A 14251-nucleotide genomic window follows, 5' to 3' on the forward strand; every position below is an offset into this window, starting at 1 on the left:
ACTTAGAATATGTTGAATGATCAGGGCTGGATTTCACACAGAACTTGGGACTAGTCCTTACTTAGAATTAGTCCTAGGAGATATTGACAGCTTGAGGCTAGTCCCAAGTTAGAACGAGTAACTCGTCCTAACTTGAGACAAGACTAGTCTTAACTCTTTGTGAAATCCAACTTGCGATTGTAAGCCATTTTCGGTACAAAAAAACCCTCATGTGGGATGCCAGGCAAGACTGCACATTGGTTTGTGCTGCATTTGGACAGAAATTGCCATAGAGCAACCATGTGACCAAAGAAAACTGGTCCCTCACTGTCTGTCACACCTCTTTCAATACACAGCTCTGTGACATGGGCAAACAGACCTCTTGTGTATACTGCTAATGCCGTGTTCAACCCAATGGAAAATTGCGCTTGTCTTTAGAATCCTGTGTAGCTCTCAGCCAATGATAGGTTTTCTTTTGATAGGTCAAAATGATAGGTCTTCAGTTTTGTGGTCATACTTATGTCTAATTTGTATCCTTTTGCACGAAATGGTAGTTTAAAATATCATTTTACTTGTAAATCGTTTTTCACAAAAAATTGTGTCATGGCTAATAATTTCAAACGGGAGTAACTCAGCAACGTGATACACCCCAAAGCTTAGACACATACCAAATTACTGCTGCTGATGTGTTCTTTCCAGCCATGCATATAACTCAATTCATGAAGTTGCCTACATGTGACTCATTTTTACAGAGCTGGTCACATATAATGGTTGGATACCAAGAATTTGACATGTTTGTGATTTTTCCTGCCATTTTACGTACTACCATAGAGTCAGATGGTACTAGGTAGAACCATCCCGTTATTATGAATTTGTTTTTCTTCTGGACAAATTATAAAACAGTAAAAAAAAAGGTTTAAAGAGTGATGTTGCCATGTAATTAAAATTATTAATCAGGTTCGGAGTGTCTGGTTTGTATATTTTATAAAATTATGAAAAAAGCCACTAATCAACATTTTTCTTCTAGGTTGAATCTTTTTGTTGTAATATCTTTCTGGTAAGGATACTAAGGGATTGTAAAAGGTGATCAGTTTCAAGGCAGACGCTTACATTCTTTGAAGGTTTTGGACCTGGGTTGATCAAGTGACTGCAGGCAATTTTCAGATGGAACAGAGTACCTTATCTATTACAAAAAAGAAATGTTGTACATTATTTGATAAGTTGAAGACCTAAAGGAAGTTGTTTAAAGTTTACTCCTACTACCTGTAAATTAAAAAGCTTATTTGTATTTTCACTGTGTTTTTTGTACTGTAAAGCATTTATCAAAATGTCAATAAATGTAAATACTTTACCAATCAATAGAAAAGTGTATTTTTTGTTAATTTTGAAAGTTTAAGTTGTTGTCTACTCAGAGAATTTGTATTGTCAGTAAGTAATGACCTTTATCGCGCTGTCACCATTTTGGTCATGTTTCCCATTTCGAATAACAGTAATGAATGCTAACATTCATTACGCAAACATGGCACCAGACTATTATTTGGTCCAGCCTAAGTTTGGTTCACTGAGTTTGGAATGGAGTAAAATCAAGATGACCACACCGTTATAAAGGTCTATCGAGAGAGTTGCGACAGACAGTGAAGGACAAGTTTTCTTTGGTCAGGTGGTTACTCTATGCCATTTTTGGTCCTAATGCAGCACAAATCCATGTTCGTTAAAGCTGTTGCGTATAATCTTCCACGGGGTGGCTTAGAAAGATTGTATGACCAAACAAAACTCAAGATCACCTGATCGGCTAAGACTTCTTATCAGAGTTTTATGGCTTCTACAAAAACAAATGAATTGTTCTCAGCTCTTTGTTTTTCACAAGTAGGTTGTGCTACAAACAAGCATCTAGACACCGGGTAAAGTCCAACAAAATATTGATATCGTTCTTGGAAACTAAACTCAATTGCAGTTGATAATTTTGTGTAAATAACGCTTACTGATAAGGTTTATATAGCTTGGCAACATTGTAAAAAACTTGTCCCGTTTCGTCTGGAAAAAAATATGCAAAATTGGTGACAAGCTGCAAGGTACTGATCATTCGCTTTGAAACAGAAACTTGGTGATGTGAAATTTGCTGCCAAGCAATAGTACATGCGGACTCAAGCTCTGGTGTTTCTGATTAGCTAAGAGTGCGGGTTTTAGGCCATGGTACTCAACTTGCCATTTCACCGTAATTGGTTTGTCCTTCACATGGGGCATATAGCTGTTGGTCCCGTGTGTCATGTACTTAAGCTTGCAAAAGAACTTGTTTTGGCCTACTTATGGCTGAAAGAAAGGGTTGCACTGGTTTTTCTGCCTCTTTCTCTATTCCTTCCAATTGACTGCTATCATTATTTCACTACTTGCTTATGGATGTTTTTGGGGGCAAAGTTGGCTTGCGTGAAAGCGCTTGCCTCTCACTAAGGTGACCCTGGTTTGGTTCTCTGCTGATGTGCCACAAGGGTTTCCAGACCATCCAGTTTTCCTCCCTCGAGAAAAAATCAAACACTTTCGGTAGTGGCTGCACTCCATGGTCATAAAGGGTTGATGTTGCTAGCTGCCAACAGGTGTCCTTGCATGCCTGCTTCTCGAACAACAATGTAGCTGTGTCCTTCTTAGTTCAGCTCTTAGCTTGGAGTAAGGATGATTAGCCCCCCAAATTATTATGTTTTATCCTTCAAAGCTAGAAATTAAATATCGGGACGTACGTTATCTGGTGTTTTATTTAATTTTAGTCATTTATACCAAGGGTTCTTTGGTTTGGAAAGCACTTTGCATCAGCTGATCATATTTTCAAACTATTAGTCTAAGTTCGTATCAATTTGTTCTTTGTACCCGCCTCATATCGCTCAAGATTATGCTGCACGACCTCGTTGACCTATAAAGGCAATAGGTTGTTTTATTTACATTTATGTTCAGGTGACCTTTATTTCTGTATTTAATACTTTGTTCCGGGTTGCTGGGAGTTTGTTTGTGCGCGATCGTTTCCCAAAGGCGGATGTAGCGCAACGTACGGGATCAGAGTTAGCCAACCTTTGAATTTTAAAGTTTGACAACTGCTCTTTGACTTGTTTTAACTACTGCCAAGACTCTCGTTATTTTAGGAGAGGTCAGCTTCTAGCCTTGCACTCATCACAGCTAGAGGAAAGAGTTTATCAGAATTACTCATTTTAAAGGTGAGTATTTTATTGTCATGGTAACACAACAAAACTGGTTCCCAGTCTGATTCCTACACTGGTTCCAAGTTGAAGCAAAGTTAAAGCTGGCACAAGAAAAACACCAACGTTTTTTCTTGGAAAAAAAATAAAATAAAATGTAAACATGTGAATATAGTTTGGTTTGTCAGGAAAAAAACAAAACAAGAAAAGAAACTTTATGATTTTGTTTTTGAAATGAAGAAATGTAGAACTGTGGAGAGTCGACATAAGAATCATTAGAAAATGTCAATTCGGGACATGACCATTACTTTTAGAAGTTGGTTGAGTAGAAGTTGTCAACTTAATCTTGTTGCAGTTTTTGGGCATTTTTGGTACAAGAAGCTTGCGGTCGCTACGGTCTTCAAAGGTTAAAGAAATAACCCTATTACAACATGCCTGTAATGTCTAAGATGCTGATTGCAGGCCTGGAATTTCACCTTTTATGGTGTATCGTGGCAGAGCAGTCTACTGCATATGGCTGAATCATTAGAGTGTGGGTTCGATTCCCCGTCATGACTTTTGTGTCCTTGAGCAGGGCTCCTAACCATAGTTGCTCCTCTCAACCCAGGTGTATAAATGGGGAACTCAAAGGGACGAGACAGTGTGCTGTGTTGCAATTGCCCCCCAGGGTAAATTCAAGTATTTTGAGGTTGTATGCTTCGCAGAGAGTTGGAAAACTTTAGAGATATGGTCCAGGTATGTCCGATAAGCACGGATAATAATGTTGTAAAGTGTCTTGATCTAGCTGGTACGATGTCTGGCCTATGGTATAAGAACCAAGCTGTATTGCATTGGATTTACCCCTAAGGGCCAATTTAAAGGCACTGGACACTATTGGTAATTACTCAAAATAATTGTTAGCATAAAAACTTACTTGGTAATGAGCAATAGAGAGCTGTTGATAGTAAAAAACATTGTGAGAGCCGGCTCCCTGTGAAGTAACATACTTTTTGAGGAAAGAAGCATTTTTTCATTAAAATATTTGAATTGTATTCGAGCATCTGAAAGCACACAACTTGTGTGACAAGGGTGTTTTTACTTCCATACAATATTCACTCGCAACTTTGACAACCAATTGAGCTCAAATGTTCACAGGTTTGTTATTTGATGCATATGTTGAGATACACCCGGTGAGAAGACTGGTCTTTTACAATTACCAAGATTGTCCAGTGTCTTTAAGTAGCTTGGGGTTGTTAAAGGAATGGTCTAAGTACGCCCGACGAACAGGGCTAATCATTTTGTAGAGCTCCTTTAGCATCCTTGCTACTCAAACATCACCATTTTAATCAAAATTGATTAAATAAATTAAATTCATTAAAATGTACCCAGTTTCCGTTGTGGTTTATCACATGATATTTGAAACAAAACAAAGTTGCAACCCCTTTAAAGGCACAGGTTGTATCGTAAACTTGGGTGTGATACAGCAGTTTCATGTTGTATGGCTTCTGACAGTCACCCAGAACAAAGGTATTGACAACATCGAAAGAGACCACCAACATTAGGGCTACATAGTTCAGTTGGTAGAGTACCTGCACCTTAATCCAGAGGATGCACGTTTAAATCCTGCTGTTAAATTTGTCTTTATAAACCCCACTTCATAGCAAAATTGTCCGACGGAGTTTTTCCCCTGACTGTCAACAGTAGACATGAGTAATTTTCCGTAACTGGCTGGTAGAATGTCACAATCAGTTGGTCAAAACTTGACAAATTTTGGCTTTTTCTTGGTTGGAGGTTTCTGCACTGTCGGCTTACGTATCATATCATCGTACTCTGCATCGGCACTCCAGCCCGCTGTGCTGGCTAGCGTTGGGATGGTAGTCTCTTCTGGGTCTGTACAAGAGAACAACAAGAAATCAGGAGTTTTTTTGGGGGGTTTAAATTTAACTTTAAATCTGAGCCCAACTTCATAGAGCTGCTTAAGCACAAAAATTTGATTAGCATGAAATTTCTTCCTTGATAAAAACAGGTTTACCAACCAAATTTCCATTTGTTGCATATTGCTTGTTACTGGTATTCAGCTGATGTTTACTCATCCCGAAAACCATGTGAAAATTTAGTTGGTAATTTTTTTTTTTTATCGAGGCAGAAATTTCATGCTATGCAAATTTTTGTGCTTAGCAGCTCTATGAAATTGGGCCCTGGGTAGTTAAAAGGCTTTGGGTACTCACTGTAATACAAAACACACTGTCCACAGATTTACGTTGAACTTGCATGGTTTAAAGATAATGGTGGTAGAAAGCTTCCCTTAAAATAGTACTTGCTGAGGGGCTGTAGTTTTTTTTGAGAAATGAGTAAAACAAGTCACAGAAAAAATTTTTGTCTCAGTGAGACGAAAATTATTTCAGCAATGTAAAACGTGTTAACTGGTAAACACATTTAACATGCTAGATTGAAAAGATCTTTTTTTGGGGGACATTGTTTTACTCATTTCTCAAAAACTACAGCACCTCAGCAAATGAAATTTTAAGGGAAGCTTTCTACCACCATTATCTTCAAACAGTGTAGGTTTAATGTAAATCCGTGGACGTCGTGTTTTGTGCTTTGCTCACCTAAAAACCCCTTTAAAAAAAAAGAAGATTTATCTCTTCTGTTTAATGGGTGATACTCAGTAGGATTAACAGATATTTGTGAGACTCAAAGTCAACAGTTGAACGAAGATGATGAATTGAAAGAACTGGACTTTTTCTGTCTTGAGCTTACTGGCCAGACGAGGAAATCACTGGCCTCGAACCGGTGGGCTAGTGTAAAATTTGAGCCCTGATTTAACAAACAAAAATGTGTCCATACCGATTTCCACCCTGAGGTCAGGACAGTTGAGGCTCTTGTGCTCCACCGAACCACATCGTTTACATCCTCCGCCCATCGGATAAAGGCCACGTGGATTGTCGGGGCAGCTCTTTGACAAATGCCCAGTCTCTTGGCATATGTAACACTTGGCGAAAGGGAATTCTCCTGCAAGGGTACATAATATAAGGGGTTAGTACAGACAATGTTAAGCATTCCCCCAATCCAAGCCTTAATCGTAGATGTCATTATTGGTAAGCTCGCAGTTGCCCGTTACTCGGCTCCTCAAGCCCCTTGGCCCTGGTTACGCCACTGGGGGTTTTGAGTAAGGAATGTTCTTAGTGAATATATTCCAAGAGCTAATGTTGCAGTTTTTTTTCTTTCTTTTTTCTTAGACACTGCTGACAAAAAATGTCTGAGAACTGGGATCCAGATTTTAGGAGGTAAATTGAAATAATGGCGTTTCCACATTTTGATAACCCCCTGGAATTATCAATTCCAGGAGCTTCCGGGAGCAGTATCCTAAGTGCTAGAAAAGTAAATCAAAGAGCCAGACTTATTAAGTTTGGAGAAAGGTGCAGCAATTTCTTTCCTTTACCAGGCACACTTCAAAAAGTCTGGGTTTAGATACAAATTTTCATGCCTAACCTTGTCCAGGGTCAACTCTGGCAGTGCACTTGTGCGCTTCATGCTCAGTCGAACCACAGCGGAAACAGATTCCCGTGCCCTGCTCCACGTCGAGTAGAATCTTAGGGCAGTCGGCCACACCATGGCCAGCCTCACGACAGTTGAAACACACCTATAATTAACAAAAATAAATCTATCTGAATTTTTTTCTTTCTTTTGATGGCATTCAGTCTGACATATTGAAACTTTGGAGGCATTACACAAGGGGATTAATTAAGAGCCCTAATTAAGAATTTAAATTGCCGACAGCTTTAAACTCCATTTCACTTTTCAAGTATCCAAAAGGGGCAAATGGCTTTGAGCGTGTTTTTGTTTTAATTTTTGCCTTACCCTGGACACAGCAAACAAAGAACTACGATTTTAAATAAATAAAAATTACCAACCATATTATTTGCTTTGTTCTTAATCCTCTTCACCCGCCTCTCCTCTCTCTTCCTGTCCTTCTGGCGGAGTGTTGTTTTGTCGTCCTCAGACGGGTCTGTACTCTCAGCCATCGCTGTTAGTCTCTCACTCAAGCTTGAACTAAGTCTGCTATCACGTTCCTCTATGCGTGAATCAGAGATCACGTGACCCTTTGAGGTACTTGGTTCATCTTCGACAAATCCCTCGTCCTGTCTTTGTTTCCTTTTCTTCTTACTTCTTCGCTTGACTGGGTTATCCTCGTCTTTGATTGAAGTCCTCGGATGTTTCTTTGCTTTGTTCGTCTTCTCCTTGAGTTCATCCCAGGAAGATGCCTCATGGGGTCTCTTGTTGTTCCCTTTATTCCCACGGGCCCAGCGAGTCATGATTAATGATGATATTTAATTGTCACGTCTAGAGGTTCCTTGCAAAGAGTCTTGGAAGTTTTGTACGATGGTGAAAACTTATTCTGTAGTAGACACTCACACCTTCCTGAATAAAACAACAATTTTGAAAAAGATGAACAGTATAAAACGATTGTTTAAACTGAAGTACACTAGTTGCGATAACGTAACCCTCCTCCCAGGGTTACGTTATCGCAACTAGAGATACACATGGTTTGGTGTATGATGTTCACTCCGCTATTGGACCATAGTTCTAAGAGTAGATCTAATGACACTAGTGATACTGTAGTGTATCTTTTGCACTGGGAGATATTAATCTCGTTCATAAAATCATGGTGTATTTTAACTGGATATTTTCGGCTTCTTTTGAGACATTGTATTTTAGTATTCTTTGTATTGTATTGTAGTATGTTTATGACCGACAACTGACCATGCTGACTGATTGAAATACGACAGATTAACATGATGATTAAAGGTTGAACATAGCCCTAAAATTTTGTGGCCAATGCCGAGAATCCTGGATACATAAACCAGGTTGGACTCCTCCGCTGCATGCAACGCGACAGAGTGGCACGTGACTGACGTACTATCACCAGGGCTACGAGACACACAGAAGTGGGGCTATACATTTGATTTTGAACCCACTCTCCGTTAAAATAGTATACTTCTACTAACTCTTCGACTCTCCAATCACGGGAGCTATGGAAAAGTTTCCGTATGGCGCCACCACTTTTTCATTCGATATGAAATAATATAGTATCTTATTTACCTCAATGAGATATCCCTTTTTGTAAAAATGAGTGAACAAGTGGTGGCGCCGTACGGAAAGTTATCCACTTTCCGTATGGCGCCACCACTTTTGCACTCATTTTTACAAAAAGGGATATTACTATTGATATATTATTTCATTAATCCACTTAATTTTATCTTTATACAAATAACGCCCCACGCCGCTATTTCAACATACTTACATTACATCTTGTTCTTGATTCTTGCTGCTCAATATATTAATTACCGGTAGTTGCTCCATGGTTGCTCCATCCCTGTCTGTGTCTACGCAGAAATTAATACCGAGTGTTGATCGTATGTCGTCGAGAGTCGACTGTGATGTTAAAACTGTGAATTTGTGCACGTGTAGTAGAGCGCCCTCAATCGACGAACTTGCGCGATCGATAACATTAAACTTTTCGTGCGGTCGGTGGAGCATGTCATTTTTATGTCAGACTCAAACAAACAACAGACTTCGTATTCATTTTGGGGGGAGCAAGTGGTAGCTAGTAGTGAAACTTGCTGTTGTAGTAGATGTGTAGCGCTTTCAATTCAATTCAATTCGATTCAATTCATCGTCGCAGACGATGGGCGGATACAATAATTTCAAAGTTGTAAGCCAACATGAAGACCGACAACCAAGCTTAATTTATAACAAGGTAAGTCTGCTGAGCTAGCTCAGTTCACCTTTTGGGCCCTTTTACTTCGTAGCATGTATCATTGCATGTCATTCTATCAAACTGAATTTGTTCCACCATTTCTGAGGCGAGCGGGGAGCTAGCTGAGTGATGAAACCAACGCCTGGTAACTCCGGCGGGCACCGTAATGGAAATTCCGCTTTTCAATGCCCGGTAGGAAATCCCAGCTCAGAGCTGTTCAACCCCAACCGACTTGTTGTCGTTTTCCGGAAGTTTGAAAGCCGTATTGTCATTATTTGTGTGTTCATCAATGATGAAAGGCAAGCGTGGCATTAATTACTAATTTAGAATAATATTTATTAAATCATTTATTTAAGCTATTTATTTAAGCTATTTATTTAAGGATTCCCATTATAATAATATATTAGTTTTTTAGTGTACAGCTTAAAAAATGCATTAAAAAAAAAATACTAATTAGCAAAATTAACTATCGTTAAAATTATGGACAATGTAAACGCAACAAACTGTGTTTTATTCTTCCTCCAGTGTATGCAATGTAGTTTTGTTATGTTAATAGAACATGGAGGTAGAATAAGGGAACTGTTTGTGGTTATTATTTTGCAATACCTCTGGTTTGACTGTGATTTAAACTTATGTGCAAAAACCATTTGATTTGAGCTGCAGTTTTTCTTCTTTTTAGTTTCTCACTGCGTTGACGCGCAAAAGAACATTTTATTATTATAATTCTTGTATGTGATAATTGTTTTCAATTTGTCATTGCTCTTTTGTGTTTATAAATATTTGCAATTAAATAACTTTCTATTGAAATTATTTTGTAGAAATTGTGATGGAATAGCACAAAATTTAATTGGGAGGCATCATTCAATAATCCATTGAATTAATATGATTTAATTTTTAACTACATCAGTGCCATTATTAGAGAAGAAACAACCAACAAGTTTCTCTTTAAATTTGATGGTGTATATTATTGATTTACACAGTTGAAATCGATACAATTATAACTTTTGCTTAATAAAAAAATAGTTCAGGTGATGATGAAAAAATATGGAGAGCTATTATGCAAAAACAGATAGCCATAGTTTGTATTGTAGCAATATTTACATGTAAATACACAATTACCTTTTGATAGTGATTGTGAAGTGGATTTTCTGGGCTCAATAAAAAGATTTCATGAAAAAATAAGCACAACAAAATAGTGCCGTGTTCATAATCGGAGCTGGTGGGTACGAGCAGCATGATTGGCCAATACAGAACCATTGTAAAAAATACTTAAAAACAAAAACATGTTGATCTTCATGGATATGCATCAAGGAATTTTACAAAGCGTTTATAAAATAATTTAATTGTTAAACTTTCTACATGGTTTGCTTGATGCACCTCTGTTTTTTCGTTCTAATGTTGTTTTTTCTTCTTCACCACCTGAAACAAAAACGCACTTTTCAAAGCTCTCATTTTACAGCACTGAAACTGTTCAATACAATGTAATATTGTAAGATAGTTGTTGTAGTAGGGGCCATAGCCCGACACAGACATTCATCACCAAATCTTGAAGTAGATACTAGCTCTAAAATCCCCCCCCCCAAAAAAAAATAAAAATGTCAAGTTGTGTATTTTAAAAACACTACATTACAAATTGAGCCCAGAAAATCCAAGATAGTACAGTCCTTGAAGACTAAACCTAATTATTTCAATCCGCAGAAATGTTCACCTGACATTCTTTTTTTTAAGTAATAAAGCATTTCATGGAATAAGATTTCAAGGGAATTCTTTTCGCTATTACCTTCTGTAAACCCTGTAAGTTATTTGTAAATCTGTGAACTTTAGATTTTTGTTTGTCAGAAAGTGTATGTCCGGTACTTTTCCCGCATACATTTCCAGGGCTACGAAGGGCAACTTACGTTCACAGGGCAACTTGTATATTTCTCGTACCACCAGAAAATCAGGAGACCGAGCATTTTCAGTCTGTGGCCCTAGGATGTGGAATTCCCTTCCAAACTCAACCAAAAGTTCTAGCTCTGTTACCATGTTCAAAAGGTCTCTGAAAACATTCTTTTTCAATCGGTAAATCTCGTCTTGCTTGGCCTGTAGTTCTAGTCAAAGAGAGACCGGGACTTTCTTGGTTAAGTGTCGCAGGCTTTGAGTACTTTGTAACCTTTGGGAAAGGCGCTGATATAAATGGTACTATTATAATTATTATTATTAATGGCTTTAATTTATTGCTATTCCTTGTCGGAAGTACTTTTATATTTAATAGGCCTAATGTTGACTGCCACTCAACTAGCAGTCTAGCCAAACATATAAAGTGGTGTGAAACACCCATAGCAAATTATGCAAACTGTAACTTTATACTGTGTTTATGTACTATTCTCACATTTTTATCGGTCCCTGCACAACTTGCATTGTCTTCTTTGCAAAAGAGACCTTTGTACTTCATACATGGCCCTTGCTCTGTTCTTTGTGAGTGTGCCACAAGTCATGTGTAATGACAATGAACCAATACCCTTTGTGACTCCCTGGTTGAGTTTGCATATTTCCTGCATACCAAAGAAGAAAACAAGAAAAGAAATAAATGGTATTACCCCCCCCCCCCCCAAAGCAAATCATTTAAAATTTACAGTATTACCCTGGCAGTTTCCCTAGTGGTTTATTATTGGAGTTTTGTTGGTATTAATTCTTGTATCTACCCAGACTTGAATCTACCTTGTATGCAAATTAAAGGTACTAATTGGTAACTACTCTAAATAATTGCTTCAAGTATAAAAACTTACTTGGTAATTAGCAATTGAGAGCTGTTGATCACATTATGAGAAACAGCTTCCTCTGAATCTGTAGTAACACAGTGTTTGAGAAAGAGGTATTTTCTCAATCAAATATTAAAAGACTTCAGGTCTGAAGGCTTTTATTTTTCAGGTAAAAGCACTCAAATTTGTGCAACAAGGGTGTTTGTTTTTTTATTCATTATTCTCTTGCAACTTTGATTACCCGAATTGAGTCCACATTTTCAGAGATTTGTTTATTTTATGCATTGTTGGTAATACACCAAGTGAGGATTCTGGTCTTGACAATTACCAAGCATGTCCAGTGCCTTTAAGCACCACTCTGTATAAACTTTGGATACTGATCTGTAGTTTCAGGTTCAGAGAGTACAGTATCTTGCTGTGTTGAAGTAAATGGGGTTTATATCTTATAGTCACAGAAACTGAAAGACTTCAAATTAGGGAAAAGTCCTGATGTTTTTGTATCAACTGAGACTTCCTTCTGCCTTAAAAAAAAAAGTTGTGGTACTGTGGTTAATGGCCGATTTGTTCACTGATGAGTCCCCCCCCAAAACAAATAAAAAAATAAAACCCCTACATTTCAGATTCGTATCAAGCAGAGTGATAAAATCAACATCAAGTTGTTGTATTTGATAAAATTGTTAAAGGAATATTGTAAATTGCTAAATTTACTAAAGTGAAGTGGCATGAAGTTAAAGCCAGTGGACACTATTGGTAATTGTCAAAGACCAGTTTTCTCACTTGGTGTATCTCAACATATGCATAAAATTAAAAACCTGTGAAAATTTGAGCTTGATTGGTCGTCGGAGTTGCGAGATAACTTTGAAAGAAAAAAACACCCTTGTCACACGAAGTTGTGTGCTTTCAGATGCTTGATTTCGGGACCTCAAATTCTAAACTTGAGGTCTCGAAATCAAATTCGTGGAAAATTACTTCTTTCTCGAAAACTACTCCACTTCAGAGGAAGTTTCTCACAATGTTTTATACTTACCAACCTCTCCCCATTACTCGTTACCAAGTAAGGTTTTATGCTAATAATTATTTTGAGTAATTACCAATAGTGTCCACTGCCTTTAAACAACAATATGTAATTATCTAATAGTAATAATGACAAGTGCACAAAATATTAAATGGCCTGGCGTTTCTGTTGTAATACTACTTTATACAAGCTGTACATCGCACCCATCTTATGATCACTTCAGTTTGTACCCTATAGTAGAGTATTTCTTGGAGACTCAAAATAATTGACACGAGTACCTGTTGACTGGGAACAGACAGCTCATTCTTTGTTGTTGCCCCTTGTTGGAACAAGCTTCTGGTTGTTTGCGCTATCAGGGAAGCGGCATCTACAGAGACATTCAAAAACTCACCTATTTTCCAGCCTGTGATCTTTTTTTGTTCTATTCTTCCTTTCCTTTTTGTTCAAAATTCTGTTGTTGATTGTGAGGCGGCTGAGTTTTTTGTAGTTGAGCTTCATGTACACGTACTAGGCCTATTATTATTATTATCATCATATTTGAGATTTAAGCTGTATGTTAATTAGCAGGACAGTTCTTTTTCGCACTGACTCACTGAGAAGTCACCCGATCGAATTCCGAAAGAATACACTTCGCGGTAGTAGAATATGTATATTAGCAAGACAAGTTCTCAAAACAACATGTCTAACCAGTTGCAAGAATAGGCCTACACATGCACAAACCAAACAAACATTATTTATTATCATGTGTGTATGATGGAGACTTTGGCTGTCTGCTATTTACACACAATGTAATCATACTAGGTTTGGATCGGGCTAGGAGTAGTATACTTAAACTCTTCCTCTTTTGCTTTGCAACCACGCCTAATGTACAGTTAGTTTTAGTAACCATTAATAAACATTATTGTTATCATGTGTGTATGATGGAGACTTTGGCTGACTGCTGTTTACACACAATGTAATCATACTAGGTTTGGATCGGGATAGGAGTAATATACTTGACCTCTTCCTCTTTTGCTTTGCAACCACGCCTAATGTACAGTTAGTTTTAGTAAATATGTTGCTCGACTCAAAAGAAGCGAACCGGAATAACGACATCTGTTGTAAGTAATTTTTGTAGTATAATCTAACATGTTTCAGTTGTATTTGTATTTGTATTTGCACACATTTATTTCATTGCTGGCCTACATGTACACTTACACACTTTACAAAGTGTTATAATTATATTCAAATTATGAGTAGTTTACAGTATTACTTAGTATCTTAGGATATGAAAGTTTACAATGATTTAGATAGTTATATATCACATAGGAAGCTTTTAAAGTAGGACAACAATTAGGTTAGGGTGAAGCAGAGGCTTTTGTACCTTAACCAGACAAACAACATAAAATACTATACAGAAGACAGAAAACACAAGACAGACTAGACAAACAGAATACACAACAGAGGCTAAGTAAGTTGAACAAATGTGATGTCAAAGGGGCAGCAATTTCTGCTTTTATTTGTGGAAGGTGTCTGGAAGCCAGTTTGGCACGCAACTGGGACTTTATTGACTGTAATGGGGGAGGGGGCAGCTCGCTACCATGGGCAGCGCGCC

General features: G+C 37.7%; 1 protein-coding gene across 2 annotated transcripts; it reads right to left on the minus strand.

The window, feature by feature from the left end:
• Positions 1-4651: 4651 nt before the first annotated feature.
• Positions 4652-8678, minus strand: LOC117295444 (zinc finger CCHC domain-containing protein 9-like). Of its 2 annotated transcripts, none has more exons than XM_033778106.1 (5): positions 8446-8678; positions 7055-7558; positions 6633-6783; positions 5988-6152; positions 4652-5030 (listed from the first exon to the last, which is right to left on the minus strand). In XM_033778106.1, exons 2-5 carry the CDS (start codon positions 7454-7456, stop codon positions 4894-4896), a joined length of 855 nt encoding a protein of 284 aa, XP_033633997.1. In that variant the 5' UTR covers positions 7457-7558; positions 8446-8678; the 3' UTR covers positions 4652-4893. The 2 variants fall into 2 exon arrangements, with proteins under 2 accessions (XP_033633997.1, XP_033633996.1); XM_033778105.1 differs by having other exon boundaries at positions 7055-7562.
• Between the last annotated feature and the right edge of the window lie 5573 nt (positions 8679-14251).

Source organism: Asterias rubens, chromosome 10 (genome assembly GCF_902459465.1).
Source record: "Asterias rubens chromosome 10, eAstRub1.3, whole genome shotgun sequence".
Lineage (NCBI taxonomy): Eukaryota > Metazoa > Echinodermata > Asteroidea > Forcipulatida > Asteriidae > Asterias > Asterias rubens.

Excerpts from the sequence above, each read along its gene's own strand:
- LOC117295444 (XM_033778106.1), bottom strand. The coding sequence starts at position 7,456 with ATGACTCGCTGGGCCCGTGGGAATAAAGGGAACAACAAGAGACCCCAT. Across the intron at positions 6,784-7,054 it reads AGAACAAAGCAAATAATATG|GTGTGTTTCAACTGTCGTGA; the intron begins GTTGGTAATTTT and ends TGTTAATTATAG. Across the intron at positions 6,153-6,632 it reads CAGAGTTGACCCTGGACAAG|GAGAATTCCCTTTCGCCAAG; the intron begins GTTAGGCATGAA and ends GTACCCTTGCAG.